Here is a 27,816-nt window from a genome sequence, read left to right on the forward strand (position 1 = left end):
ACAAGGCCTGGAGGAATTTAAAAACAAGGATAAAAAATTTCAAATCAAGACATTGGTGGACCAGGAGCCAATGTAGGTGAGCGAGCGCAGGGTGTTGGGGAAAGGGAGTCAGTGCGTGTTTTGGGTGACCTGAGGTTTACGGAGGGAGGGCTGAATGTGGGAGACCAGCCAGGAGAGCACGGAATAGTCATTTTGAAATGCATTTTATTTAGGAATTGATGTTACACTTGAATATTGGCACAAATTGTTGGTCAATAAAAGCAACAAGTTTCACGTAAAAAAACACAAAAACAATAAAATATATATTTAATGAGTTGAACTAATTTTTATACAAAAAGATTGTTTGTATTTTTGGAAGGGTAGGGGGCCCATGGAGTTCTTCTAACACAAATGGCACCTTGGAGTGGAGCGGATGAGAACCACTGGTTCCAGTTGGTCAGTAGAGAGTGCTCTGATACCTGTTCATCTTCACATGTTCTTATTCAGATTTATCAAAGCCTTGAGTTTCGCTTCACTGGACAAAGAGGATTTATTAAGTCCAATAAATCATACAACACTTCAGCGCTCTTCCTCTGTACGTTCCATGGTCTCCACTGCCACCTATGGCAGCACAGACGATTACATAGGCCTTTCGTTGCCTAGTGATGTCAGTGAGTTGTTCCAGGTAAGACATATAGAGGGATAATTCGGCAGATTACTGCCTGTAATGCCTAAGGCCAGGGTTCGAGGCTCTGGAGATCTGCCATTGCTCGTGGGCAAAGAGTTATCTCAGTGTATAAGGGAGATGTTGGTGGGGCAGCGTATCTGCCATTACTTGTTAAAAATAATTGCTTTTTAGCTAGTGTGCAGTTTTGATGTCCTTATCTGCGTAAGGATGTTTTGCTATGGAAGCAGTGCAGCGGAGGTTTACCAGGCTGATTTCTGGGCTGGCAGAGGTTTACCAGGCTGATATTTGGGCTGGCAGGGCTGTCATATGAGGAGAGACTAAGTCGGTTAGGATTATATTCATTGGAGTTTAGAAGAGTGAGAGGGGATCTCATAGAAATATATAAAATTCCAGTAGGATTATACAGAATCGATTCAGAAATGTTCCCGATAATGGGGGAGTCCAGAACTAGGAGTCATAGTTTGAGGTTAAGGGGTAAACCTTTTCGCACTGGGGCGAAGAGCAATTTCTTCACCCAGAGAGTGGTGAATCTGTGGAATTCACTGCCACAGAAAATAGTTGAGGCAAAAACGTTGTGTAATTTCAAGAAGGAATTAGATATAGCTCTTGAGCTAAAATTATCAAAGATTAGTTTATTGAACTTGATGATCAGCCATGATCATGATGAATGGTGGAGCAGGCTTAGGAGCGATGCTTTTTAATTTCATTTCTGCGGTATATGTTCAAAACAGTTTTCATGGTGTATCTGAGATCCATTTCCACCAGGTCAATAATTACTCTGTGGGTGACTGGAAAAGGTTCAAGATAGCAACCTCATCAACTAATTGTGGACCATGTTGACCATTCACTATTATGTTGAATGTTTCCACAGAAGAGGCATCTTTGTTGTTTTCCATATTCTCAGGAGGAATTGTAAAGTTCTCAGTTACTTTGACGTACTTGTTAATTTACCTATTTGTTTCTGAAAAGCGAGACATGCTGCTGAAGCTTTTGATCTTACACTCATCAGGTTAAATGCAAGAATGCCAAATTTCAAACAATCATAACAATATATACTACAGGAGATTGGTTGACAAGTTGCATAAGAACTAGGAACAGGAGTAGACCTTGGAGAACCTACAGGGAATTATAGGCTCTCCAGACTCCCGGGTAGTTCAAAAAGTTGCAAAGCTTCAACATATTCCTTTTGTTTTCAGAGAAGAGGTCCCTGCGTATGAATATATTTAGCAAATGTAAATAAGTCACGTTATGATCTTTGATTATCTTAAATTGATTGCCAGTGTACCTATTAGTGCACTCAGGCACAAGTGCCGGTTTAGCAGGTGCTGCACAATCACATCTAACAGTAGATAGCCATTTTATTTTGGGTTTTGCATGGGTGGGCTGATTGAGTATACTCTGTATTACGAACAACCAAAGGAACATGGTTTGAGTCATGCAGCCAATCGTTGGAACGTGCGGCCTATGCATCTGGCATTGTAATAAGAATCTTTATTATTGTCACAAGTAGGCTTACATTCACACTGCAATGACGTTACTGTGAAAATCCCCCAGTCGCCACATTCCGGCGCCTGTTCAGGTACACAGAGGGAGAATTCAGAATGTCCAATTCCCCTAACAGCACGTCTTTCGGGACTTGTGGAAGGAAACTGGAGCACCCGGAGGAAACCTACGCAGACACGGAGAAGGTGCAGACTCCGTGATGTAAGGGGTAATCAAACCTGGAACCCTGGTGCTGTAAAGCAACGGTGCTAACCACTGTACTACTGTGCCGCCCAATGTGCTACCATGCTGCCCACACAACAATAAGATTCACACATGGTGTTGCCAGAAAAGCTTGTCTCTTTCAACAATATTGCAGTTCTTTACCACCAAGCAACTGTGTACCTGTTTGTTCTTCAGTAAATCAACAGGTAGTTTGTTTATTTTTACAAACATTTTATTGAGGCATTTATGATTTTATAACAATAAAAGATACAAATACAAATGTAAACATAGTTCAGTGCGTAACACATCCCACTGTTCCTGCCTAATCTAGACAAAAAATAGCCTAACTCTTCCCTAACCGCCGCCTCCCCTCTTATTGAATCTGCTGACAGTTTAGCTTTCTCTGAAGAAGTTAATAAGCGGCTGCCACCTCCGAACGAACCCTAACGTTGATCCTCTCAGGGCGAACTTAATTTTCTCAAGTCTGAGAAACCGAGCCATGTCGCTAATCCATACCCCTGATTTTCGGGGGCTTCGAGTCCCTCCACGCTAGTAATATCCGTCTCCGGGCTACCAAGGAGGCAACGGCCAAAATGTCAGCCTCTTGCCCTCTGGACTCCCAGGTCTTCCGACACTCCAAAAATCGCCACCTCTGGACTTGGCGCCATCCTCATTTTTAGTATTGTGGCCATGATATCCACAAATCCCTGTCAGAATCCCCTAAACTTCGGGCATGCCCAAACATGTGGACATGGTTTGCGGGCCCTCCTGCACACCTCACACACCTGTCCTCCACTCCAAAAAACCTGTTAATCCGGGCCACTGTCATGTGTGCCCGGTGGACCACCTTGAATTGTATCAGACTGAGCCTGGCACATGATGAGGCCATGTTGACTCTGCTCAAAGCATCCTTCCACAGACCCGCCTCTAACTCCTTAGCCAACTCATCTATCCATTTATGTTTTATCTCCCATATCTGGGTTTCCCCCACTCCATAAGTTCTTTATAGATTTCCAATACCGTCCTCTTCCCCCACCCCCGTTCCAGAAACTACCTTATCCTGTAACCCCTGTGGCGGTAGGAACGGAAATGTCGAAACCTGCCTTCGCACAAAATCCCTTACCTGAAATAAGGAAACCCATTCCCTCCTGGCAATTCACACTCCTCCTCCAGACAGGGAAAGCTCCCGTCAATAAATAGATGCCCCAGCCTCTCAATCCCTGCTCTCTGCCACCTCCGAAACCCCCTATCCATCCTTCCCGGGTCAAGCCGGTGGTTACCACAAATTGGAGCCCATACCAACGCTCCCTCCACTCCCATATGCTTCCGCCACTGTCCCCCAGACTCTTGGGGTCGCCACTACCACTGGGCTTGTGGAGTACCGGGCCGGTCAGAAAGGCAGAGAGCTGTTACCAATGCCCCCAAACTTGTGCCCTTACATGAGGCTGCTCCCACACCGACCCCTCCACCACTACCCACTTCCTAATCATGGCTATATTTGCCGCCCAGTAGTAGTTCCTAAAGTTCGGCAGTGCCAGTGCCCCCCCCCCAGTTTGCACCGCTCCAACAGTACTTTCTTTACTCGTGGGGTTTTACCCGCCCACACAAACCCATTTTTCACCCGTGTAAAAAAGGCCTTTGGTATAAAAATAGGGAGGCACATAAAAACAAACAAAAATCTCAGAGGGCCGTCATTTTTATGGTCTGTATCCCCGCCAGTGGCAGCGGGAGCATGTCCCACCACCGAAAGTCCTCCTTCATTTGTTCAACTAAATGGGCCAGATTTAATTTATGTCGCTGCTCCCATCCCCGTGCCACCTGAATACCCAAGTAACGAAAACTCCCTCCCACCACTTAAACGGCAGTCTCCCCCAGTCTCCTCTCCTGCCCCCTCGCCTGGATCACAGAAACCTCGCTTTTTCCCATATTCAATTTGTACCCCGAGAACCGGCCAAATTCCCCTAATATCCACATAATCTCCCCCATTCCCCCTAAAGGGTCAGAAATATATAGGAGTAGGTCGTCTGCATTTAACAATACCCTTTGTCCCTCCAGACCCCCACCACCCCAGACCAGCCCCTTCCTTCCCTTGATGCTCTCAGCGCCATCGCCAATGGCTCTATAGCCAAGGCAAACAGCAGTGGGGAGAGGGGACATCCTTGCCTTGACCCCCGGTACAGTCTAAAATAGTCCAAACTCACCCGGTTCGTCCGCACACTGGTACAGCAACCAAACCCAGTCAATAAAGCCCTGCCCAACCCCAAACCATCACAGGACCTCCCACAGATTCTTCCATTCCACCCGGTCGAAGGCCTTCTCCACGTCCATAGCAACCACCACCTCTGCCTCTCACCACCCCCCCTCGGAGGGTCACATTCAGTAGCCTTCTAACATTGGCCGTTAACTGTCTGCCTTTAACAAACCCCGTCTGATCTTCCCTTATCACCCCCAGAACACAGTCCTCTATCCTCGAGGCCAGAATTTTGGCCAGCAATTTGGCATCGACATTCAGTAGGGAGATTGGTCTGTATGACCCACATTGTTCTGGGTCCTTTTCCCGCTTCAGGATCAATGAAATCGAAGTCTGTGACATTTTTGGGGGAAGAACACCTCGCTCCCTTGCCTCATTAAATGTCCTCACCAGCAGTGGGCCCAGCATCCCAGAAAACCTCTTGTAAAATTCCACTGTAGCCGTCTGGTCCCAGGGCCTTGCCTGACTGCATGGCCTCCAATCCCTCTACTACCTCTACAATCCCGCTAGGGGCTCCCAAACCCTCCACCAACCCTCCCTCCACCTTTGGAAACTTCAACCCTTCCAAAAAATGCCTCATCCCCTCCACCCCAGCTGGGGGCACCGACTCATACAGCCGACTGTAAAACTCCTTGAACACCCCATTCACCCCCACTGGGTCCAAGACCGTGTTCCCCCCTCTGTCCTTCACTCTTCCTATCTCCCTGGCCGCCTCCCTTTTCCTTAGCTGGTGTGAATAGGTAGTTTGTTGCCTAACCCAGGTCTGATCATGTAAAATCTTTTTTTAAAGCTGTAAGATTAACAATTCCATCTTGCACTTTTTGCCAGGTGAAAGAAATTCCGTACTTTCAGCAGAAATGTACCCTGCCTAAAGAAGACCATTTGTTCCAAGACCACGAATCAGATGAAGAAGGTAATGGCAGATATCTTACCTGTCCTGCTAATCTTTCCAGTCTCCATTACCAGAAAGTGCAAACCTGTGGCTGTCAGCAGAGTATAGGATTGAACTCAGCTGAGTGGCGTCCACAAATAGCATGCTAACTCTTTGTCCAGTAAAGAATGACTATTTACAGAAAACATGTTTGCCGTCTACAAGAACCATAAGTGATTTTAGCACTGCAGGACTGCTGTAGTGATGTTTCCATGCTGCCTCTCACCCTTGATGTTGAGGCATCGTTTGGCTGAATGTGGAATCAAGCAACCCTACAGCCCTCGCAAAAATGAAGTAATTGGGGGTGGGAAACCCTCCACTTGTTGGAGTCATACCTGGTATAAAGGAAGATTGGAGGTCAATCGTCTCATTCCCAGAACACAGGAGTTCCTTAGTGTAGTGTCCTATGCACTACCATCTTCAGCTTCCCATCTCAAGATCAAAAGTGAGGATGTTCTTTATGTTCAGTACAATTCTTGGCACACGAGGTTAACATTTGCAGTTTCTAAGGTGGCATTTGCGCCTCAAGTACCAAGCAATCATTGTTTGAATAAAAGATATCTATCGGTCTCCCCTTAACATTCAACGACATTTCCATTGTTTAATCTCCCTCCATCATTGAGGGAGTTACCATTGACCAGAAACTGAACTGGACGAGCCATGTAAATTCTGTGACTGCAAGAGCTGGGAATCCTGTGGTGAATAAATTTAAATTCATGGCATGTGAACATTGCTGTATGGGTCAGCATTTATTGCCCATACCTATTTGCCCTTGAGAAAGCAGTGGTGGGCTACCATCTGGAACCACTGCAGTACATGTGGTGCAGGTAATAAAGAGGACTGTTATAACCTGCCTGCTTACCATTGGCTGGGGACTAATGACAATCCCACAATCCTGTGGGAGTATGAGCTTCCCCAATGAGGGGGGTGGAGAAACCATTAGTAAACTCCAAGTATAAATAAAGCTGGCCAGTTTAGGAACCAGCAGGAAGTAGTGTGCAGCAAGGGAAGTTGCTGCTGTTGTTATATATATATGTTATTGTAAATAAATGTTATTACTTTGTATCCTTAAAACTCGTGCTGGATTCTTCGTGGCCCTCACAAATCTGGCAACGAGGGTTAATGTGAATAGCTGTCTACACTGCTGAAGCCACCTCCCTGGATTTTTGTTGGATACAGGTTGGAAGTTGTTTTCTATTATACCATGCCTCTGTACGGACGTTTGGATGTTTTTGATGCTGCGCTGGAAAGCTGGAACCAGTACACACAACGGATGCGTTACTATTTCCAGGCAAACAATATCACCGAAAACGAGCACCAGGTGGTCATATTGCTCACCGCCTGCGGCCCGCATACGTTTGGGGTGATTAGGAGCCTTACGTACCCAGCTGCGCCGGACACCAAAACGTTTGATGAACTTGTGAATATAGTGGGGCAACATTTTAACCCAACCCCGTCCATGATAGTCCAGCGTTACCGGTTTAATACTGCTGAGAGGACCCCTGGAGAATCCCTTGCCGATTTTCTGTCCAGGCTACGCAGGATTGCGGAGTACTGGGACTATGGTGAGACCTTGTCAGAAATGTTACGCGACCGTTTGGTTTGCGGTATTAACAATGCGGCCACCCAGAGAAAGTTGTTAGCTGAGCCAACAATGACTTTTCAACAGGCCATTCAAATAGTATTGTCCCGAGAGAGCGCAGAACGAGGAGTGCAGGAGCTCCAGGGAATGGAAGTGCATGCCTTGGCGCGCAACCCCTTCCATCCGAAAATGTCCCCCCGCACTCCTGCGGTACCTTGGGCGAGGCGACGTCCGGACCGACGCCAGTGGCCGTCGGACATTCCTACCCGAAGGGAGCCTTCTCCAGAACCAATGGATGAGGAGCCATGTCCGTGTCAGACTTGTAGGCGCCGACCCCGTCGCGGACGCCGGTCCTGGGGTCGCCAGAGGCGCCGTCGTTCCGACCGAAACTGGGACCAGCCCAGGGGCCGTACCTTCCATGTGGATGAACCTGCGGCGACTACTCCTGAGGACGTGGAGACGGAGGATAACTGCCTGCAGCTGCATTGTGTGGCAGCTCCCAGTGTGGCCCCATTATGGTGACAGTACGCGTCAATGATCACCCGCTTGAGATGGAGTTGGACACTGGCGCAGCGGTCTCCGTGATCGCCCAGAGGACATTCGACCGCATCAAGCAGGGTATACAGACCCTTTCCTTAACCGACTCACAGGCCAGGTTGGCCACCTACACGGGGGAACCACTGGACATTGCAGGAACTACAATGACCCCTGTTGTTTATGGACGCCAGGAGGGGCGTTTCCCACTTATCGTGGTGCGCAGCCATGGGCCCAGCCTGTTGGGTCGGGACTGGTTGCGCCATTTGCGGTTGCAATGGCAGCACATCCTCCAAACCGTTTCTGAAGGGTTGACTGAGGTGCTAGGACGATACCCAGATGTATTCCAGCCTGGTTTGGGGAAAATAAAAGGGGCCGTAGCCCGTATCCAAGTCGAACCAAGAGCCACACCGCGCTATTTCCGGGCGCGCCCGGTGCCTTACGCCTTGCTCGATAAGGTAGAAGGGGAGCTCACTTGTTTGGAGAGTTTGGGTATTATCACAGGCCTGTCCGTTTTGCACCAATTGTACCTGTAATGAAGCCGGATGCCATAGTTCGCTTGTGTGGTGACTATAAACTTACAGTGAATACGGCTTCCCGACTCGACCGACATCCAATGCCTCGCATAGAGGATCTCTACGCGAAGCTTGCAGGTGGACTCTCGTTCACAAAATTAGATATGAGTCACGTCTACCTGCAGTTGGAGCTGGACCCTGCCTCCCGACCATATGTAACGATTAATACACACCGGGGCCTGTATGAATATACACGGTTGCCCTTTGGAGTATCCTCTGCCTGCGCTATTTTTCAACGTGTTATGGAGGGCATTTTGAGAGATTTACCACGTGTTGCTGTCTACTTAGATGACGTTTTGATTACAGGGACGTCGGAACAGGAACATTTGGAACATCTGGAGGCTGTCCTTAGACGCTTTTAGGAGGCTGGAGTCCGTTTACGTCGCACAAGTGCGTATTTCAGCCAAAGGAAGTAGTCTACCTAGGGTATCGGGTGGACCGCGAAGGTTTGCACCCCGTCGCAGAGAAGGTGCGTGCGATTCAACAGGCCCCCGCGCCGACTGACACTTCGCATCTTCGTTCTTTTCTCAGTCTCGTAAACCATTACGGGACGTTCCTCCCCAATCTGGCAACTACGCTGGCCCCGTTGCACCTTCTGGTAAAGAAAAATCACACCTGGGTTTGGGGTCAGCCGCAAGAAACCGCTTTCCGGCGGGTAAAGCTTACTAACCCACTGTGATCCTGGAAAGCCTTTGCTTGTCACATGTGATGCATCCCCGTATGGTATTGGGGCCGTCCTGTCCCACAAGATGGAGAAAGGGGCCGAGCGAACGATAGCTTTCGCCTCCCGCACATTGACTGCAGCGGAGAAAAAGTACGCGCAGATCGAGAAGGAGGGCCTGGCAGTGTTTTTTGCGGTGAAACGCTTCCACCAGTACGTGTATGGCCGCCATTTCACTATCGTGACTGATCATAAGCCTCTGCTGGGACTTTTCAGAAAGGATAAGCCAATACAGCACATCGCTTCCGCATGGATCCAGCGCTGGGCTTTGTTGCTTGCTGCATACGAGTATTCTATGGAGCACAAACCAGGAAGGCAGATAGCAAATGGCGACGCACTGAGCCGATTGCCTTTATCGACCGGCCCCATGTCGACCCCCACGACCGGTGAGGTGGTTGCAACCCTAAATTTTATGGACACCTTGCCTGTCCCGGCATCACAGATCCATGAGTGGACCCAGACGGAGCCAGTCCTGTCAAAGGTTCGGCACATAGTCCTGTATGGTGGGCAGCATAGACAGCTCCCAGGCGAGTTGCGGACATTTTCCTCCAAGCTGTTAGAATTCAGCGTGGAAGACGGTATCCTCTTGTGGGGGACGCATGTGATTGTCCCGGAAAAAAGCCAGGAGCTGATACTAAGAGACTTGCACAATGGGCATCCAGGTGTGACCAAAATGAAAATGTTGGCCCAGAGTTATGTCTGGTGGCCAGGCCTCGACACCGACATTGAGAAGGTGGCCCAAAATTGCTCCATTTGCCAGGAGCATCAGAAGCTTCCGCCAGTCGCGCCCCTACATCACTGGGAATGGCCAGGGCGGCCGTGGGCACGCTTGCATGCAGATTTTGCAGGCCCTTTTCAAGGATCCATGTTCCCTCTATTAATCAACGCCCAGTCTAAATGGCTAGAGGTGCATAAGATGCAGGGTACAACGTCCTGCGCAACAATTGAAAAGATGCGTTTGTCTTTTAGTACGCATGGCCTCCCCAAGGTGCTGGTCACGGATAACGGCACTCCATTCACGAGTGAGGAGTTTGCGAGGTTCATGAAGATGAACAGCATACGCACTGTCCCTTACCACCCGGCTTCAAATGGGTTGGCAGAGCGCGCAGTGCAGACATTCAAAAGAGGCCTAAAGAAGCAGTCTTCCAGATCAATGGACATGAGACTGGCTCGCTTTTTGTTTACGTATAGGACCACCCCCATGCGGTGACTGGGGTAGCACCCGCAGAACTCCTAATGGGCCGGAGACTTCGCACCCGCCTTAGTATGATTTTCCCGGACATTGGCGCAAAAGTACGCAGCACACAAGAACGGCAGGGACAGGGATTTTCTCGGCATCGGCCGATTCGGCAGTTTGCGCCCGGTGACCCAGTGTTCGTTCGGAATTTTGCTGGTGGTGCCCAGTGTGTTCCTGGCGTAATCTTTCGCCAAACGGGCCCTATATCTTACCAGGTGCAAGCCCAGGGTCGTCTCCAGCGCAAACATGTAGACCACGTTCGGTCCAGAAGACTATCCCCTCCAAAGATTCCCCGTCCCCAGAGCTCATTTCTACAGCTGCAGAGACCAGAGACAAGGGAAGGTAGTCCTCACAATCTTCCACTGGTGCCTCACTCAAAGCCTGCGCAGGTCGTTACAGAACCAAATGGAGATAGAGACGCTGACATGACGGAGGCAGCAGACTCTGAATCCGAGATGGAGACAGGACGCATCAGAGGGGGAATCGTCGGGTCCACGGGCCGTGGATGTACAACCGTTACGCCGATCATCACGGAAGCGCAGGTCTCCGTCTCGTTACAAGTCACCTGATCCAGCGCTGCGTGCAAATGGTGTCCGGCCTGCGGCAAAACGAGTACGACGCCCTCCTTCGCCAGGGTCTTCGGTGGATTCCTTGGACTTTGGGGGGGAGGGATGTTATAACCTGCCTGCTTACCATTGGCTGGGGACTAATGACAATCCCACAATCCTGTGGGAGTATGAGCTTCCCCAATGAGGGGGGCGGAGAAACCATTAGTAAACTCCAAGTATAAATAAAGCTGGCCAGTTTTGAACCAGCAGGAAGGAGTGTGCAGCAAGGGAAGTTGCTGCTGCTGTTAATGCTTCGTGGCCCCCGCAAAAAGGACGTATAGGGTCAACAGGGTTGGGTATGTAATTGTCATTTCTGGTGCCTGAGTCAATGCTGTGTTTCCAGTTTTCTTTCTTTTTGGATTTGTAGTGATTAATGCAACTGAGTGGTTTGGTAGGCCATGTCAGAAGGCATTTTAAGAGTCAACCGCATTGCTATGGTCTGGAATCACATGTACGGCTTTCCTTCTCTGAAGGACATTATAATAATAATTTGTAAATTATTATTAATATTAGTATCATTAGCAAATTAGATCGGTTTTTACGATAATTCATAGTTTCAGTTTGATGGTTTACGTTACTGAGAACGGCTTTCTTTCATTCCAGATTTATTAATTGAATTTAAATTCCACCAGCTGTTGTAGTTAGATTTGAACCCATGTCCCTCGAGCATTAGTTTGCACTTCTGGATTCAAAAACGGCTTCTTCCCCGCTGTTACCAGACTCCTAATCGATCCTCTTATGGACTGACCTAATTAATACTACACTCCTGTATGCTTCACCCGATGCTGGTGTCTATATATTTACATTGTGTACCTTATGTTGCCCTATTATGTATTTTCTTTTTATTTCATGTATTAAATGATTTGTTTGAGCTGCTCGCAGAAAAATACTTTTCACTGTATCTGATGTTGCTAACTTTTGGTTGGTTCAATTGGCTCTGTTTTATAACCTTTGCTCTAGAGTCACCAGGTATCTTTATGATACCGCCACGAGGTTCAAGTTCAAGTAATGATCAATAACTCAACACACCAATTAGTAAGATTCAAATCAAAGCACATTTATTATACACAGTAAATCACTACTCATGCATAAACTCTACTTTCTAGGCTATTTCTATAACTAACAGGCCTATACTTAGCTTCGGACTGGCCCACCAGGTCAGGGGAACAAATGGCCTTTCGTTCAGGTCCTGAGTCTGCGGGATTCAAAGCTGGTATGGACTGGTAGCTAGGAGCGCCTATCTCGTAGCGAGCGTTGACTTGAGACTTACTTGTTTGGAGGCCGCTGGACAGTTCACTCTCAGGGGTTGCTTCGCATTGCTGAGTGACCCTGTCAAGAAGAACTATTTGAACTTGGGGGCTTTGCTTTATAGTCCCATGGGGCTTCCCGCCCTTCGGGGCGGACCCCATACCTGGTTTCAAGTGATTGGACTACTTTCCGATCACTTGGATCGATTTCTCCAATGCTGGAGCGGTTCCCTGATCGCTAGGAGGTCCTAAGTGTCCGTTAACCTCTTTTGTGTTGGCTCCTGCTGGCGCCGAGGAGTCTGGCTTGGCATTGTTTACCTTAAAATGTTTTGATTGTTCCCGGGGATCGCTCATTAATATGTCAATGGCTGCTACATTACTATGCAGATGGCTGCTGGTTTCGGTGCTGTCTGGTTGTTCTGCAGGTTCCAATATACATGATTTCTGTATTTGCTAGTCTTTGCCTGTGTTGGCTGAATTTCCCTTCAGCCTTTGCGGTTCTCCATTTTAAGTCGGGAAGTGGCCAACTCAGGTGGCTACACACCCTCTTTGTGATCCTAACGCGAAGCGTGAAGGATCACATAACTGCGTTGTCCTCATTCCCTGACCCGGCGAGCACTCTTCTATGGCCTCTTCACTGACCATAACTATGCAAGAAAAATTTTAACTAACATTCGAAGTGGCGCTATGTCAAAACAGGGACATGCATTACAAAATTTAAAAAACGGTACCTCTAACTGTCCTCAATAAACTACACTTACTCAAACATTCAATCATACTAACTTCCTAAACAATACAAAATGAAAGCAGCATTTACATTTTTCCTGGCTTGGCAGTCAAGCACAGGGTTGTACAATCTTTCCATTTCTTTATTTACAGAAGAACGCAAACAAATGTCCTTTATTATGGATCGAGGGGTTTGGGGTCCTGGGGATAACAACATAGGGGATCTTATTCTGTATACCGGGGTGCGAGCGCTGAAGGCTCTCCTCCTCCATTTCCTCATGCGGATAGTCTGCACGATGCTGCAGAGTATCGCCAACACTAATAGGGATTCTATTAAGTAGGACAGGGAGTACCAGGTTATAAATCTGTCACACCAAGATGGTGTGGTGTCGCTTGTGACTGGGCTCTGCGTGCTATGGGGAAGTGAATCATTAACGGCTGGGAGGGGGGTTGGGGTCAGGGGGTTCGCGTTCGCGCGCAACCAAATGTTCATTAGGGTGATGAGCAACACGGAGGATGTCCTCATGGTTCTTTTTCTTTCTCTTCTCTTCGCTGGAGCTTCTGGAGTTCTGTGGGATCAAGCATAGTGTCTGTTACTATCTTGGTTTAATATCTCGTCTGTTAGTATGTCTGTCCTTCAGTGCCAATTCTCCCTTTACAATTTGTCACCATGTGTGACCCCCTCTTTTTTTTTACCGAATATTGGACAGGTCACACTTACAAATACTGAAACAGTGCGAGCCGCCTCGCAGGCTGTACGATTTACCATCCAAATGTTTGAGGATGTAAATAGCATAGGGTTGGCAGCCTAAGGGTTGCCGGAAACAAAACACAACTTTTTGAACCAAAAGTGCCGAAATGAGGTGCATATGAGCTGCGCCGGGTAAGATTTGGATGGAATCCCCGGGTAGGACGGCGACCAATGCCGTGTGTGCTCTACCCGAGCGTAGCTGACCAGAGGGGGGTCCTCAGGCAGGGCAGAGACCAATGCCGTTTCTCCACTGCCTGAGCAACCGGCAAGAACGGGCAAAAATGTAGTCATCGTGGGGGGTTGCCATATTGGTTTTACCTTTAAACCTGAAGGGCAGTTATGAACGGTTTGTTTTTCTGTCGACAGACGAGTTCCTCTGAACTGGCGTCTGGGACATTAACAAGTATCTGTGGACAAACTAGTTCCTCTGAACTAGCGTCCGGGACAAACTAGTTTCTCTGACTACCAGTGGGCGTCAGAAGGGTGGTGGCATGGGGCCGTGAATTTTTTTTCGATCTTACAAACAACATTTAACAATACCACTACAAACAACATTAAACTTGCTGCAGGTTCCATCAGAAAGGACACCGTTTTCTCCCAAGCGGTTCCTTTTTACAACATCATCTGGACACCTCAGTTATCGGTTGCGAACAGGGTCGCAAAGGGGTTCTCGCTTTGGGAGGCAGACTCAAAGTCGTCATCTTCTCCCGGATGCCATACTCTGGAATGTATCAGGGCTGATAGGGCTGCATGGTGCGATTTTGGGGTCCATCTTGTCGTTCCGGACGAGCCTATATGAATTGTCGCGGCGCCAAAAGGTGGTGTCTAGTTCTGTGGGGACGGAATCGGGGTCGTAATTGTAGGGCAATGGTCTTTGGTGGTGCTTATTGAGGAATGTGATGAGGAAGGGATCATTCGAATCGAGGTCAGATTCACTGCGATGGGTCCTGTTGCCTGGGGATAGTAGGGAGGCGTGCTGTGGCTATTGTCACTGTCGCTACTGCTGCAGTCTGTGGGCATACCGGGGCGGAATCTAGAGTTCGGGGGTGGCGTCGAGGTTGAGTCCGTGGCTGGGCTGGACGTGTTGGGGGAGGGTAGGGTTACGTTGGCTGTGGGCGGGGTGTGGTCTGCGTCGAGCATGACGTGATGTGCGTGGTTGGACTGTGGGCCATATGCCTTAAGCTGGTTAATATGAACCACGCAGTCTTTCCGTTGGGGTACTTAATTTTATACACAGAGGGGCTTACTTCATCCGCAATGGAGTACGGACCCGAATATTTAGGTGACAGGAATGTGCTGGGGTTGTATATGGAGAGCATGACTTGCTGTCCTACATTGAATTCAGTCGCATGTACTGTCTTATCGAAACAGCCTTGCTCTGTTTCTTTTGTGTGCCTAATCGTACCGCGGCTGCTAGCTGAGCCGTTTTAACATTCTCTACCAGTTGCTCTACTGCTTTCTCGTGTGTGAGGGCCGTCACTTCGGGGCTGGTCAAATCTAATCCCAATAAAAATTCTGTGCCTTTCATGGGGTGTCCGGTCATGAGGATGTGTGGGGTGTAACCTGTAGATGGTGAAACCGTATTTCGCAAAAACATCAGCGCAAAAGGGAGGACTGAATCCCAAGTGGTGTTGTTTTGCTGGACCACTTTTCGGAGGGTAGCTTTTTGGGTCCGATTCATGCGCTCCACGATACCACTTGACTGGGGGTGGTATGCGATGTGGAATTTTTGGGTAATGCCAAATATCGTGAGAACGTTCTTCATGACACGTCCCGTAAAATGGGAACCTTGGTCGGATTCAATACTGCGGGGAAGTCCCCATCTCGTAAAGATGTGGTGGGTTAAGATCTTGGCTGTGGTCTTTGCCGTGTTCGTTCTGGATAGGAATGCCTCTACCCATTTTGTAAACGTGTCGATCACAGCGGGTACATACTTATAACCATTCCTGCAAGAGGGCAATGGTCCTATAAAATCAATCTGGAGGTTAGTCCAGGGGCCATTAACGGGGCGGGTGTGACTAAGTTGAGCTTTCTTGGCATATCTGTCCGGATTGTTCTGGGCACAGATAAGGCAATTCTCAACGTAGTGCGTTACGTCTTCTTTTAAACTTGGCCACCAACAGAGCTGCCTGAGGTGGGCTGTAGTGGGATCAATTCCCTGATGTCCATGACCGTCATGGAACAAACAAATGAGCTGATTCCTGTCCTATTCAGGAACCACATAAAGGGTGTCTTTTAGCACCACACCGTCATGTGTGGTCAGAGCATTTTTAAATCTATCATAGGGTGCTGGGAATCTTCCCTTTAAAATCTCCCTGAGATTGCTGTCTTGCTTCTGGGCCTGTACTAAATCCTCGATATTAGTCTGCGAGACCTGAACTGCATTCACTGGTGCGCTCTCTGGGGGTGTCCAAAAGTATCTGTGCCTGGAACCTGCTTTTGCCAGTGCGTCGGCTTTTACATTTCCAGGGTAGGAGGGTGCTGGGAATCTTCCCTTTAAAATCTCCCTGAGATTGCTGTCTTGCTTCTGGGCCTGTACTAAATCCTCGATATTAGTCTGCGAGACCTGAACTGCATTCACTGGTGCGCTCTCGGGGGGTGTCCAAAAGTATCTGTGCCTGGAACCTGCTTTTGCCAGTGCGTCGGCTTTTACATTTCCAGGGTAGGAGGAACGATGGTGACTACGAACTTTAACTATTCCAAAAGTCCTGCCCTGTGCTTTTTCTAAAATGTGATGGGGCTGAGGGGAGGGGTTTTCCGTCTGCGGAAACATCCTCTTGCTTTCCACAGGGGTAGGAATTCTGTAAGGCTGTTGCAGACATTGAGGCTGTCCGAATATATGTCTGCTGGGCTGGGGAAGGATTCTGGATGATCCACAATATACGCCACGGCTGCTAGTTCTGCCGCCTGTGCACCTAAGTGTCCTGGTAGTTTTAGTGATATTTCTTCTAGGGCGCGTCCCTGCGCGTCTTCGACATAAATACCGCATCCTGTTATGCGCTTTCCTTCTAATATTGTGGAAGGTGCATCCACTTATATTCTTATGGGTTCGCAAGTGTCTGTGTGCTTGGAGCTCTGGGTTGGACTATCTATCTTTCTGGGGTGTTTTTGCAATAAAGGGGCCTGTGTTGTGGTGTGGGGAGATGATTTCACATTCATGGGGGGTGCCTGGGTACTGTAGGTTATCTGCTAAGAAAGTGTGGGTCTTGGTCCTTTTAACAGTGATGTCCCGTCCCTGCAAAAGAAGGGTCCATCTGGCTGCTCTTATTTGACTGACTGTACCGTCCTTAAGTCGTCCGTCCAGTAAAAGTTGGGTGGGGGGGTGTTCCGTCAGGATTGTGATGGGGTTCAGTCCGGTTATGTATGAAAAATATTGTACTGCCCAAAAAACTGCGAGCAGGTGCCTTTCACAGGCTGAAAATCCCTGCTCCACAGCATCTGGGAATCTGGAGGCGTAAGCCATGGGTCTTAACTGTTCGTGCCGTTCCTGGAGGAGCATGGCCGAAAGGGTGCGGTCTGTGCTTGCTACCTCTATCGCATAGGGGGAAAGCATGTCTGGAACTTGTAGTGCGGGGGCTGCTATGAGTGCTCTTTTCAAAGAGTCCACAGCATCCGTATGCTGCGGAAGCCATTCCCAGGGGGCTCCTTTCTTTAGGAGGTCTGAGAGGGGTGCTGCCTTGCTGGCGAAGCCGTCAATGTGGTTTCGGTAGTAGCCAACCGGTCCTAACAACGACCAGAGGGCTGAAACATTCTGGGGAAGGGGCAATTTGGCAATCGAGTCAATCCTTTTGTGCTCGATCTCGCGTTTACCGTGCGTGATAATTGTACCCAAATATATGGGTACAATCTGGGCCTTTTTGGGGTTTACTTTGCAACCAATTTTCTGTAGGAGTTCCAGGAGTTCGGCCAGAAGCTCGATGTGCTCTGCCTTGGTGTCAGTCTGCAGCAATAGGTCGTCCTCATACTGGACCAAACATTCAGGGCGAGAATATTTTGACAAACCATTTGCCAGCTGTCGGTGGAAAATGGAGGGGGAGTTGTGGAATCCTTGTGGAAGGCATGTCCACGTGTACTACTGATTTTTAAACGTGAAGGCAAATTTGTATTGGCATGCTTTTGCCAATGGAATGGACCAGAATCCATTACTGACGTCCAAAACCGTAAAATATCGTGAGTTGAGTCCCTGTTTGAGCATGGTCCCGGGACTTGTGGCTACCGTGGGGGCTGCTGCGGGGGTGACTTTGTTGAGTTCCCAGTAATCGATGATCAGTCGCCATGATCCATCGGACTTTCTCTCTGGCCAAATCAGGGCATTATTAGTAGAGGCTACTGATCTGAGTACACCCTGCTCTGATAAGCTGTCGATAACTTTTGCGATTTCTCCCTCTGCCTCTTGGGGAAATCCGTATTGCTTTTGGGGTCTAGGGTCAGGTCCTATGATTTGAACGGAACCAGTCATCCGGCCACAGTCGTGTTTGTGGGTCGCGAATGCTGTCCTGTGCTTCTGCAGAACTGCCCTAACCTGCTTGTCTGTGCTAATCGTGATCGGGTCAAACCAAAATTCGCCGACTGCGCTAATCTTGTTTGCATATTCTCCTATGGTGAGCGTTGCGGGGGCTCTTGCGGATTTTGCCATTCTCCAGACACATTGGTTGACTGGATCAAAGGACAGGTTGTGGGAATTCATAAAATCTATGCCTAAAATGTGTTCTGCTGTGTGGGGTCGATCGACTAAAACTATGGAGGTGCTTGGTGGTGATGTTGCCGATTTGAATGGGTACAGGGGCTGTGATGTGTCCCTGCTGTGAGTGGTCTGTAAAGCCGCTGAGGGTGATAGTGGCTATAGTGGGCCACGTGTCCTTTTGAAACATGGTGGAGGAATTGATTGTGGTGGGGGACCCTCCTGTTTCCCAGAGAAACTCGATGGGCTGTCCCCGTATCTTTGCTGCAACTACTGGTCGGCTGGACCTATCCCAAAGGGGCCAACTGGGGGAGCCCGAACACCGTCAGTCCATTCCGTTCAGCTCCGGTTGGTCTGAACGAGTGCCTACACTATGTATGGGCTCTGTCCTATTCTTATTCAGAGTGCCTGCTGGGCTCTCTGTAGCTTTCGTGGGGCAATGTATTCTCTTGCAAAGTTTCCTAACTGTCCACAGTTGTAACACTCCTGTGGCTTTTGTGGGAGGCTGTTCCTGCCTTCATTTACCCATGCGGGGTTCTGGTGTGCCTTAACTGCGTGTATGTCTGCTTCTGTCTGCTGTTCTTCAGGATTTTTATTTGTGGGTTTGTTTTGAACAGATTGTTCCCAGGCACGGGACAATCTTTTTACAACCCATTTCTCATTATGAGCCTCCTCTGAGGGATCATAATTGGCACAAGCTTTTTGTCCTGTTTCTGTGGCATGGGAGATAAGGGTGCGGGTCCATCTGGCCATGTTGTCTGGGGACAAATGGGCGCGGTCTAAGTCTCCGAAAACTGCTGCGAAATGGATCCACAAGCGTCCAACAAACGCTGTGGGGTGCTCGGTTTTCTTTTGCTTGCAGTTATTGAGGCCTTCTACGGGGTCACCCCTGTTGTACCCGATCGCGGTATGCATTTCTGCAAGGGTGCCTCCTCCTACATTCTGTGGGTCGGGAAGGGCTGCTACGACCGAAGGGTCTAAACTCAAAACTGTGAGCTTTACTTGCTCTCGCTCATCCAGGCCGTACATGGTAGCCTGCTGTTTTACTCTGGTAAAGAAGTGGTGGGGGTCTGAGATGGGGAAGAATGGTTTGATTTTATCGCACACGTCCCGTAATTGGGTCACTGTTAAGGGGTTGGTGTACAGAAATTCTGTGTCGTCCGATGTGGCTGTGCGGTGGGTGGTGACTGTTCATTTGAGCCTGAACTATCTGCTCTGTGGGGGTTGGGGCGCTTTTCTCTTCTGGGGCTTTCCTTGCACACATGTTCCCTGAACATATCTCTGCGCCGCCTCACTCAATTCTTCCCAATCAGGGCCGTCTTCCTCATCTAACTGTGATCCAAAGGTTTCCTGGAATCCTTTTTGAACTGAAAGCAGAGATTGCAGTTCTGCAATCTGCTTCCGGCACTTTGCGTGGTCTAATGAGCTTTGTCTTTGCTCCGTGGTGGTAGTATGGAGTGCTCTTAACGCTGCCTTCAGGTCACTACACTGCCTCTGCAATGCCTCTACCTGCTTCTTTTTTTCCTCTCGTACCACAAAGAACAAAGAAATGTACAGCACAGGAACAGGCCCTTCGGCCCTCCAAGCCCGTGCCGGCCATGCTGCCCGACTAAACTACAATCTTCTACACTTCCTGGGTCCATATCCCTCTATTCCCATCCTATTCATGTATTTGGCAAGATGCCCCTTAAATGTCACTATCGTCCCTGCTTCCACCACCTCCTCCGGTAGCGAGTTCCAGGCACCCACTACCCTCTATGTAAAAAACTTGCCTCGTACATCTACTCTAAACCTTGCCCCTCTCACCTTAAACCTATGCCCCCTAGTAATTGACCCCTCTACCCTTGGGAAAAGCCTCTGACTATCCACTCTGTCTATGCCCCTCATAATTTTGTAGACCTCTATCAGGTCGCCCCTCAACCTCCGTTATTCCAGTGAGAACAAACCGAGTTTATTATTCAACCGCTCCTCATAGCTAATGCCCTCCATACTAGGCAACATTCTGGTAAATCTCTTCTGCACCCCCTCTAAAGCCTCCACATCCTTCTGGTAGTGTGGCGACCAGAATTGAACACTATACCCCAAGTGTGGCCTAACTAAGGTTCTATACAGCTGCAACATGACTTGCCCATTCTTATACTCAATGCCCAGGCCAATGAAGGCAAGCATGCCGTATGCCTTCTTGACTACCTTCTCCACCTGTGTTGCCCCTTTCAGTGACCTGTGGACCTGTACACCTAGATGTCTCTGACTTTCAATACTCTTGAGGGTTCTACCATTCACTGTATATTCCCTACCTGCATTAGACCTTCCAAAATGCATTACCTCACATTTGTCCGGATTAAACTCCATCTGCCATCTCTCCGCCCAAGCCTCCAAACAATCTAAATCCCGCTGTATCTTCTGACAGTCCTCATCGCTATCTGCAATTCCACCAACCTTTGTGTCGTCTGCAAACTTACTAATCAGACCAGCTGCATTTTCCTCCAAATCGTTTATGTATACTACAAAGAACAGAGGCCCAAGCACAGATCCCTGTGGAACACCACTGGTCACAGCCCTCCAATCAGAAAAACACCCTTCTACTGCTACTCTCTGCCTTCTGTGACCGAGCCTGTTCTGTACCCATCTTGCCACCTCACCTCTGATCCCGTGTGACTTCACCTTTTGTACCAGTCTGCCTTGAGGCACCTTGTCAAAGGCAGATGGTGGTGCTGAGTTGTCTTCTTGAACCGCTGCAGTCCTTGAGGTGTAGGTACACTGTGCTGTTAGGGAAGGAATTCCAGGATGTTGCCCCAGCAACAGTGAAGGAACGGCGATATATTTCCAAGTCAGGGTAGTGAGTGACTTGGAGGGCAACCTCCAGGTGGTGGGGTTCCTATGTATCTGCTGCTCTTGTCCTTCTAGATGGTTGTGGGTTGGAAGGTGTTGTCTCGGGAACCCTTGTGAGTTTCTACAGAGCATCTTGTAGATGGTACACACGGCTGCCATTGTTCGTCAGTGGTGGAGGGTTTGAATGTTTGTGGAAGGGGGAACAATCAAGCGAGCTGCTTTGTCCTGGATGGTGTTGAGCTTCTTGAGTGTGCACTCATCCAGGCAAGTGAAAACTATTCCATTTCACTCTTGACTTGTGCCTTGTAGATGCTGGACAGGCTTTGGGAGGGTCAGGAGGTGAGTTACTCGCCGTGGAATTCCTAGCCATGGCGCGAATGCAACTTGCCACTTGTCAGCCCAAGCCTGCATATTGTCCAGGTCTTGCTGCATTTGGATACGGCCTGCTTAATTATCTGAGGAGTCTTGAATGGTGCTGAACCTTGTGCAGTCATCCGCAAACATCCCACTACTGACTTTGATGGAAGGGAGGTCATTGATGAAACAGCTGAAGATGGTTGGGCCGAGGACACTACCCTGAGGAACTCCTGCAGCGATGTCCTGGAGTTGAGATGATTGACCTCCAACCACCATAACCATCTTCCTTTGTGCCGGGTATGACTCCAACCAGCGGAGAGTTTTCCCTCTGATTCCCATTAACTCCAGTTTAGCTAGGGCTCCTTGATGCCATACTCTGTCAAATGCTGCCTTGATGTCAAGGGCAGTTACTCTCACCTCACCTCTGGCATTAAGCTGTTTTGTCCATGTTTGAACCAAGGCTGTAATGAGGTCAGGAGGTGAGTCACCCTGGCGGAACCCAAACTGAGCATCCGTGAGCAGGCTATTGCGGAGTAAGTGCCGCTTGATACATACATAGATACATAGAAGATAGGAGCAGGAGGGGGCCTTTTGCCCTTAGAGCCTGTTCCGCCATTTATCACGATCATGGCTGATCATCCAACTCAATAGCCTAATCCTGCTTTCTCCCCATAGCCTTTCATTCCATTCTCCCCAAGTGCTCTTGAATATATTCAATGTTTTAGCATCAACTGCTTCCTGTGGTAATGAATTCCACAGGCTCACCACTCTGGGTGAAGAAATATCTCCTTCTCTCTGTCTGAAATGGTTTACCCTGAATCCTTGGACTGTGACCCCTGGTTCTGGACACAGCCATCATTGGTAACATCTTCCCTGCACCTACCTTGTCTAGTCCTGTTAAAAAGTTATAAGTCTCTATGAGATCCCCCCTCATTCTTCTGAACTCCAGCGAGAACAATCCCAACCTAGTCAATCTCTCCTCATATGACAGTCCCGCCATCCCTGGAATCAGTCTGGTAAACCTTCGCTGCACTCCCTCGAGAACAAGAACATTCTTCCTCAGAGAAGGAGACCAAAACTGCACACAATACTCCAAGTGTGGCCTCATCAAGGCCCTGTACAATTGCAGCATCACATCCCTGCTTCTATACTCGAAACCTCTTGCAATGAAGGCCAACATAACATTAGCCTTCTTTACCGCCTGCTGCACCTGCATGCTTACCTTCAGCAATACCCAGATCCCACTGCACACTCCCCTCTCCCAATTTACAATCATTCAGGTAGTAATCTGCCATCCTGTTTTTGCTTGCAAAGTGAATGACCTCACACTTAACCAAATTATACTGCATCTGCCATTGATTTGCCCACTCGCCCAACCTGTCCAGATCTTGCTGTAGGACCCCTGCATCCTCGTCACAATTCACCCTCCCACCTAACTTGGTATCACCTGCAAACTTTGAGATGTTACATTTTGTCCCCTCATCCAAATCATTGATATATATTGTGAATATTGATAGCACTGTTGATGACTCCTTCCATCACTTTGCTGATGATGGATACTAGACTGATAGGGCAGTAATTGGCTGGTTTGGATTTGTCCTGTTTCTAGTGTACAGGACACACCTGGGCAATTTTCCACATTGCCGGGTAGATGCCAGTGTTGTAGCTACACTGGAGCAGCTTGGCTAGGGATGCGGCAAGTTCTGGAGCACAAGCCTTCAGTAAATTGCTGGGATATTGTCAGGGCCCATAGCTTTTGCAGTATCCAGTGCCTTCAGCTGTTTCTTGATATCACGTGGAGTGAATCATACTGGCTGAAGACTGATGTCTGTGATGCTGGGGACCTCCGGAGGAGAGCGAGAAGGATCACCCACTCGGCGCTTCTGGCAGAAGATTGTTGCAAATGCCTTGGCCTTGTTGTTTGCACAGATGTGCTGGGCTCCTCCATCATTGAGGACGGGGATATTTGTGGAGTCTCCTCCTCCAGTGAGTTGTTAATTGTCACCACCATTCACGGCTGGATATGGCAGGACTACAGAAATTAGACCTGATGCATTGGTTGTGGAATTGCTTAGCTGTCTATTACTTGCTGCTAATGCTGTTCTGCACACAAGTAGTCCTGTGTTGTAGCTTCACCAGGTCAACACCAGATTTTTCAGTATGCCTGCTGTTGCTCCTCGCATGCTCTCCTGCACTCTTCATTGAACCAGGTTTGATCGCCATGGCTTGGTGGTAATGATAGAGTGGGGTATATGCCGGGCCATGGGGTTGCAGATTGTGGTTGAATACAATTCTACGAATTAATGAATCAGATGGGTTTTTACGATACCATGAAACATGATAATCAACTTGGAACTATATTGTCATTTCTTCACTGTCGTTGAGTCAATCCTGGAACTCCTGGCCCTGCAAAACTATTAATGAACCAGCACCACATGGACTGCAATGATTCAGGAAGTCTACTCACCACCATCTCACGGGTATTAGGAATGAGTAATAAATACTGGCCTTGACATCAACACACAGCCCAACAATGAATGCATAAAAATCCTGGAGGTCAGATTAGAGAGAGTGACCCCCTATCCTGTGGGCAGGTTTAGGGAGAGTGACCAGAGGATTGGATAGGGTGGACAGAGAGCCTTTTTCCTCGGATGGTGATGGCTAGCACAAGGGGACATAGCTTTAAATTGAGCAGAGATAGATATAGGACAGATGTAAGAGGTAGGTTCTTTACTCCGAGAGTAGTAAGGGCGTGGAATGCCCTGCCTGTAACAGTAGTGGACTCGCCAACATTAAGGGCATTTAAATGGTCATTGGATAAACATATGGATGATAAGGGAATAGTGTAGATGGGCTTTAGATTGGTTTCACAGGTCGGCGCAACATCGAGGGCCAACGGGCCTGTACTGCGCTGTAATGTACCATGTGACCCCCTACCCTGTGGGCACGGATAGAGAGCTTGACCCCCCTAACCTGTAGGCAGCGTTAGTGGGCATGACCCCCTACCATGTGGGCAGCGTCAGAGAGCGTGACTGTCGGCCTTGTGGGCAGGGTTACAGAGAGTTACCCCCTACCCTGTGGGCAGTGCTAGAGAGAGTGACCCCCTACCCTGTGGGCAGGGTTAGAGAGCGTGACCCCCTACCCTGTGAGCATGGTTAGAGAGCTTGACCCCCTACCCTGTGGGCAGCGTTAGTGGGCGTGACCCCCTACTCTGTGGGCAGGGTTAGAGAGCGAGACCCCATCCTGTGGGCAGGGTTTGAGAGAGTGACACCTGACCCTGTGGGCAGGGTTAGAGAGCGTGACCCTCTCCCCTGTGGGCAGGGTTAGAAAAAGTGACCCCCTACCCTGTGGGCAGGGTTAGAGAGAGTTATCCCCTACCCTGTGGGCAGGGTTAGAGAACGTGACCCCCTACCCTGTGGGCAGCGTTAGTGGGCGTGACCCCCTACTCTGTGGGCAGGGTTAGAGAGCGTGACCCTCTCCCCTGTGGGCAGGGTTAGAAAGCGTGACCCCCTACCCTGTGGGCAGGGTTAGAGAGCGTGACCCTCTCCCCTGTGGGCAGGGTTAGAGAGCGTGACCCCCTACCCTGCGGGCAGGGTTAGAGAGCGTGACCCCATCCTGTGGGCAGGGTTTGAGAGTGTGACCCCCTACCCTGCGGGCAGGGTGAGAGAGCGTGACCCCATCCTGTGGGCAGGGTTTGAGAGAGTGACACCTGACCCTGTGGGCAGGGTTAGAGAGCGTGACCCTCTATCCTGTGGGCAACGTTAGTGGGCGTGACCCCCTACCCTGTGGGCAGGGTTAGAGAGCGTGACCCTCTACCCTGTGGGCAGGGTTAGAGAGAGTGACCCCACCCTGTGGGCAGGGTTACAGAGAGTTATCCCCTACCCTGTGGGCAGGGTTAGAGAGCGAGACCCTCTACCCTGTGGGCAGGGTTAGAGAGTGTGACCCCCTACCCTGTGGGCAGGGTTAGAGAGCGTGACCCTCTACCCTGTGGGCAGGGTTAGAGAGAGTGACCCCACCCTGTGGGCAGGGTTACAGAGAGTTATCCCCTACCCTGTGGGCAGGGTTAGAGAGTGTGACCCTCTACCCTGTGGGCAGGGTTAGAGAGCGAGACCCTCTACCCTGTGGGCAGGGTTAGAGAGCGTGACCCCCAACCCTGTGAGCATGGTTAGAGAGCTTGACCCCCTACCTTGTGGGCAGCGTTAGTGGGCGTGACCCCCTACTCTGTGGGCAGGGTTAGAGAACGTGACCACCTACCCTGTGGGCAGGGTTAGAGAGAGTGACCCCACCCTGTGAGCATGGTTAGAGAGCGAGACCCTCTACCCTGTGGGCAGGGTTACAGAGAGTGACCCCCTACCCTGTGAGTATGGTTAGAGAGCTTGACCCCCTACCCTGTGGGCAGCGTTAGTGGGCGTGACCCCCTACTCTGTGGGCAGGATTAGAGAACGTGACCCCCTACCCTGTGGGCAGGGTTAGAGAGCGAGACCCTCTACCCTGTGGGCAGGGTTAGAGAGCGAGACCCTCTACCCTGTGGGCAGGGTTAGAGAGCGTGACCCCCTACCCTGCGAGCATGGTTAGAGAGCTTGACCCCCTACCCTGTGGGCAGCGTTAGTGGGCATGACCCCCCTACTCTGTGGGCAGGGTTAGAGAGCGAGACCCCATCCTGTGGGCAGGGTTTGAGAGAGTGACACCTGACCCTGTGGGCAGGGTTAGAGAGCGTGACCCTCTCCCCTGTGGGCAGGGTTAGAGAACGTGACCCCCTACCCTGTGGGCAGGGTTAGAGAGAGTTATCCCCTACCCTGTGGGCAGGGTTAGAGAATGTGACCCCCTACCCTGTGGGCAGCGTTAGTGGGCATGACCCCCTACTCTGTGGGCAGGGTTAGAGAGCGTGACCCTCTCCCCTGTGGGCAGGGTTAGAAAGCGTGACCCCCTACCCTGTGGGCAGGGTTAGAGAGCGTGACCCTCTCCCCTGTGGGCAGGGTTAGAGAGCGTGACCCCCTACCCTGTGGGCAGGGTTAGAGAGAGCGACCCTCGTCCCTGTGGGCAGGGTTAGAGTGTGACCCCCTACCCTGTGGGCTATGTTAGAGAGAGCGACCCTCGTCCCTGTGGGCAGTGTTAGAGAGTGACCCCCGACCCTGTGGGCAGGGTTAGAGAAAGTGACCCCGTACCCTGTGGGCAACGTTAGAGAGAGTGACCCCCGACCCAGTGGGCAGGGTTAGAGAAAGTGACCCCCTACCCTGTGGGCAGCGTTAGTGGGCGTGACCCCCGACCCTGTGGGCAGCGTTAGAGTGTGACCCCCTACCCTGTGGGCAGGGTTAGAGAGTGTGACCCCCTACCCTGCGGGCAGGGTTACAGAGAGTGACCCCCTATCCTGTGGGCAGGTTTAGGGAGAGTGACCAGAGGATTGGATAGGGTGGACAGAGAGCCTTTTTCCTCGGATGGTGATGGCTAGCACAAGGGGACATAGCTTTAAATTGAGCAGAGATAGATATAGGACAGATGTAAGAGGTAGGTTCTTTACTCCGAGAGTAATAAGGGCGTGGAATGCCCTGCCTGTAACAGTAGTGGACTTGCCAACATTAAGGGCATTTAAATGGTCATTGGATAAACATATGGATGATAAGGGAATAGTGTAGATGGGCTTTAGATTGGTTTCACAGGTCGGCGCAACATCGAGGGCCAACGGGCCTGTACTGCGCTGTAATGTACCATGTGACCCCCTACCCTGTGGGCACGGATAGAGAGCTTGACCCCCCTAACCTGTAGGCAGCGTTAGTGGGCATGACCCCCTACCATGTGGGCAGCGTCAGAGAGCGTGACTGTCGGCCTTGTGGGCAGGGTTACAGAGAGTTACCCCCTACCCTGTGGGCAGTGCTAGAGAGAGTGACCCCCTACCCTGTGGGCAGGGTTAGAGAGCGTGACCCCCTACCCTGCGGGCAGGGTTAGAGAGCGTGACCCCATCCTGTGGGCAGGGTTTGAGAGTGTGACCCCCTACCCTGCGGGCAGGGTGAGAGAGCGTGACCCCATCCTGTGGGCAGGGTTTGAGAGAGTGACACCTGACCCTGTGGGCAGGGTTAGAGAGCGTGACCCTCTATCCTGTGGGCAGCGTTAGTGGGCGTGACCCCCTACCCTGTGGGCAGGGTTAGAGAGCGTGACCCTCTACCCTGTGGGCAGGGTTAGAGAGAGTGACCCCACCCTGTGGGCAGGGTTACAGAGAGTTATCCCCTACCCTGTGGGCAGGGTTAGAGAGCGAGACCCTCTACCCTGTGGGCAGGGTTAGAGAGTGTGACCCCCTACCCTGTGGGCAGGGTTAGAGAGCGTGACCCTCTACCCTGTGGGCAGGGTTAGAGAGAGTGACCCCACCCTGTGGGCAGGGTTACAGAGAGTTATCCCCTACCCTGTGGGCAGGGTT

At 50.1% G+C, this 27,816-nt stretch overlaps 1 protein-coding gene across 2 annotated transcripts in view; it reads left to right on the forward strand.

The window, feature by feature from the left end:
* The window catches only part of LOC140429071 (rapamycin-insensitive companion of mTOR-like), a 321,889-nt gene that overhangs the window by 269,733 nt on the left and 24,340 nt on the right, over positions 1–27,816 (forward strand). For both annotated transcript variants that reach the window (XM_072515622.1, XM_072515623.1), the window contains 2 exons: positions 487–664; positions 5,454–5,538. In XM_072515622.1, coding sequence (XP_072371723.1) covers positions 487–664; positions 5,454–5,538 — 263 coding nt within the window. The remainder of the gene's footprint in view (positions 1–486; positions 665–5,453; positions 5,539–27,816) is intronic.

This window comes from Scyliorhinus torazame, chromosome 9 (genome assembly GCF_047496885.1).
Source record: "Scyliorhinus torazame isolate Kashiwa2021f chromosome 9, sScyTor2.1, whole genome shotgun sequence".
Lineage (NCBI taxonomy): Eukaryota > Metazoa > Chordata > Chondrichthyes > Carcharhiniformes > Scyliorhinidae > Scyliorhinus > Scyliorhinus torazame.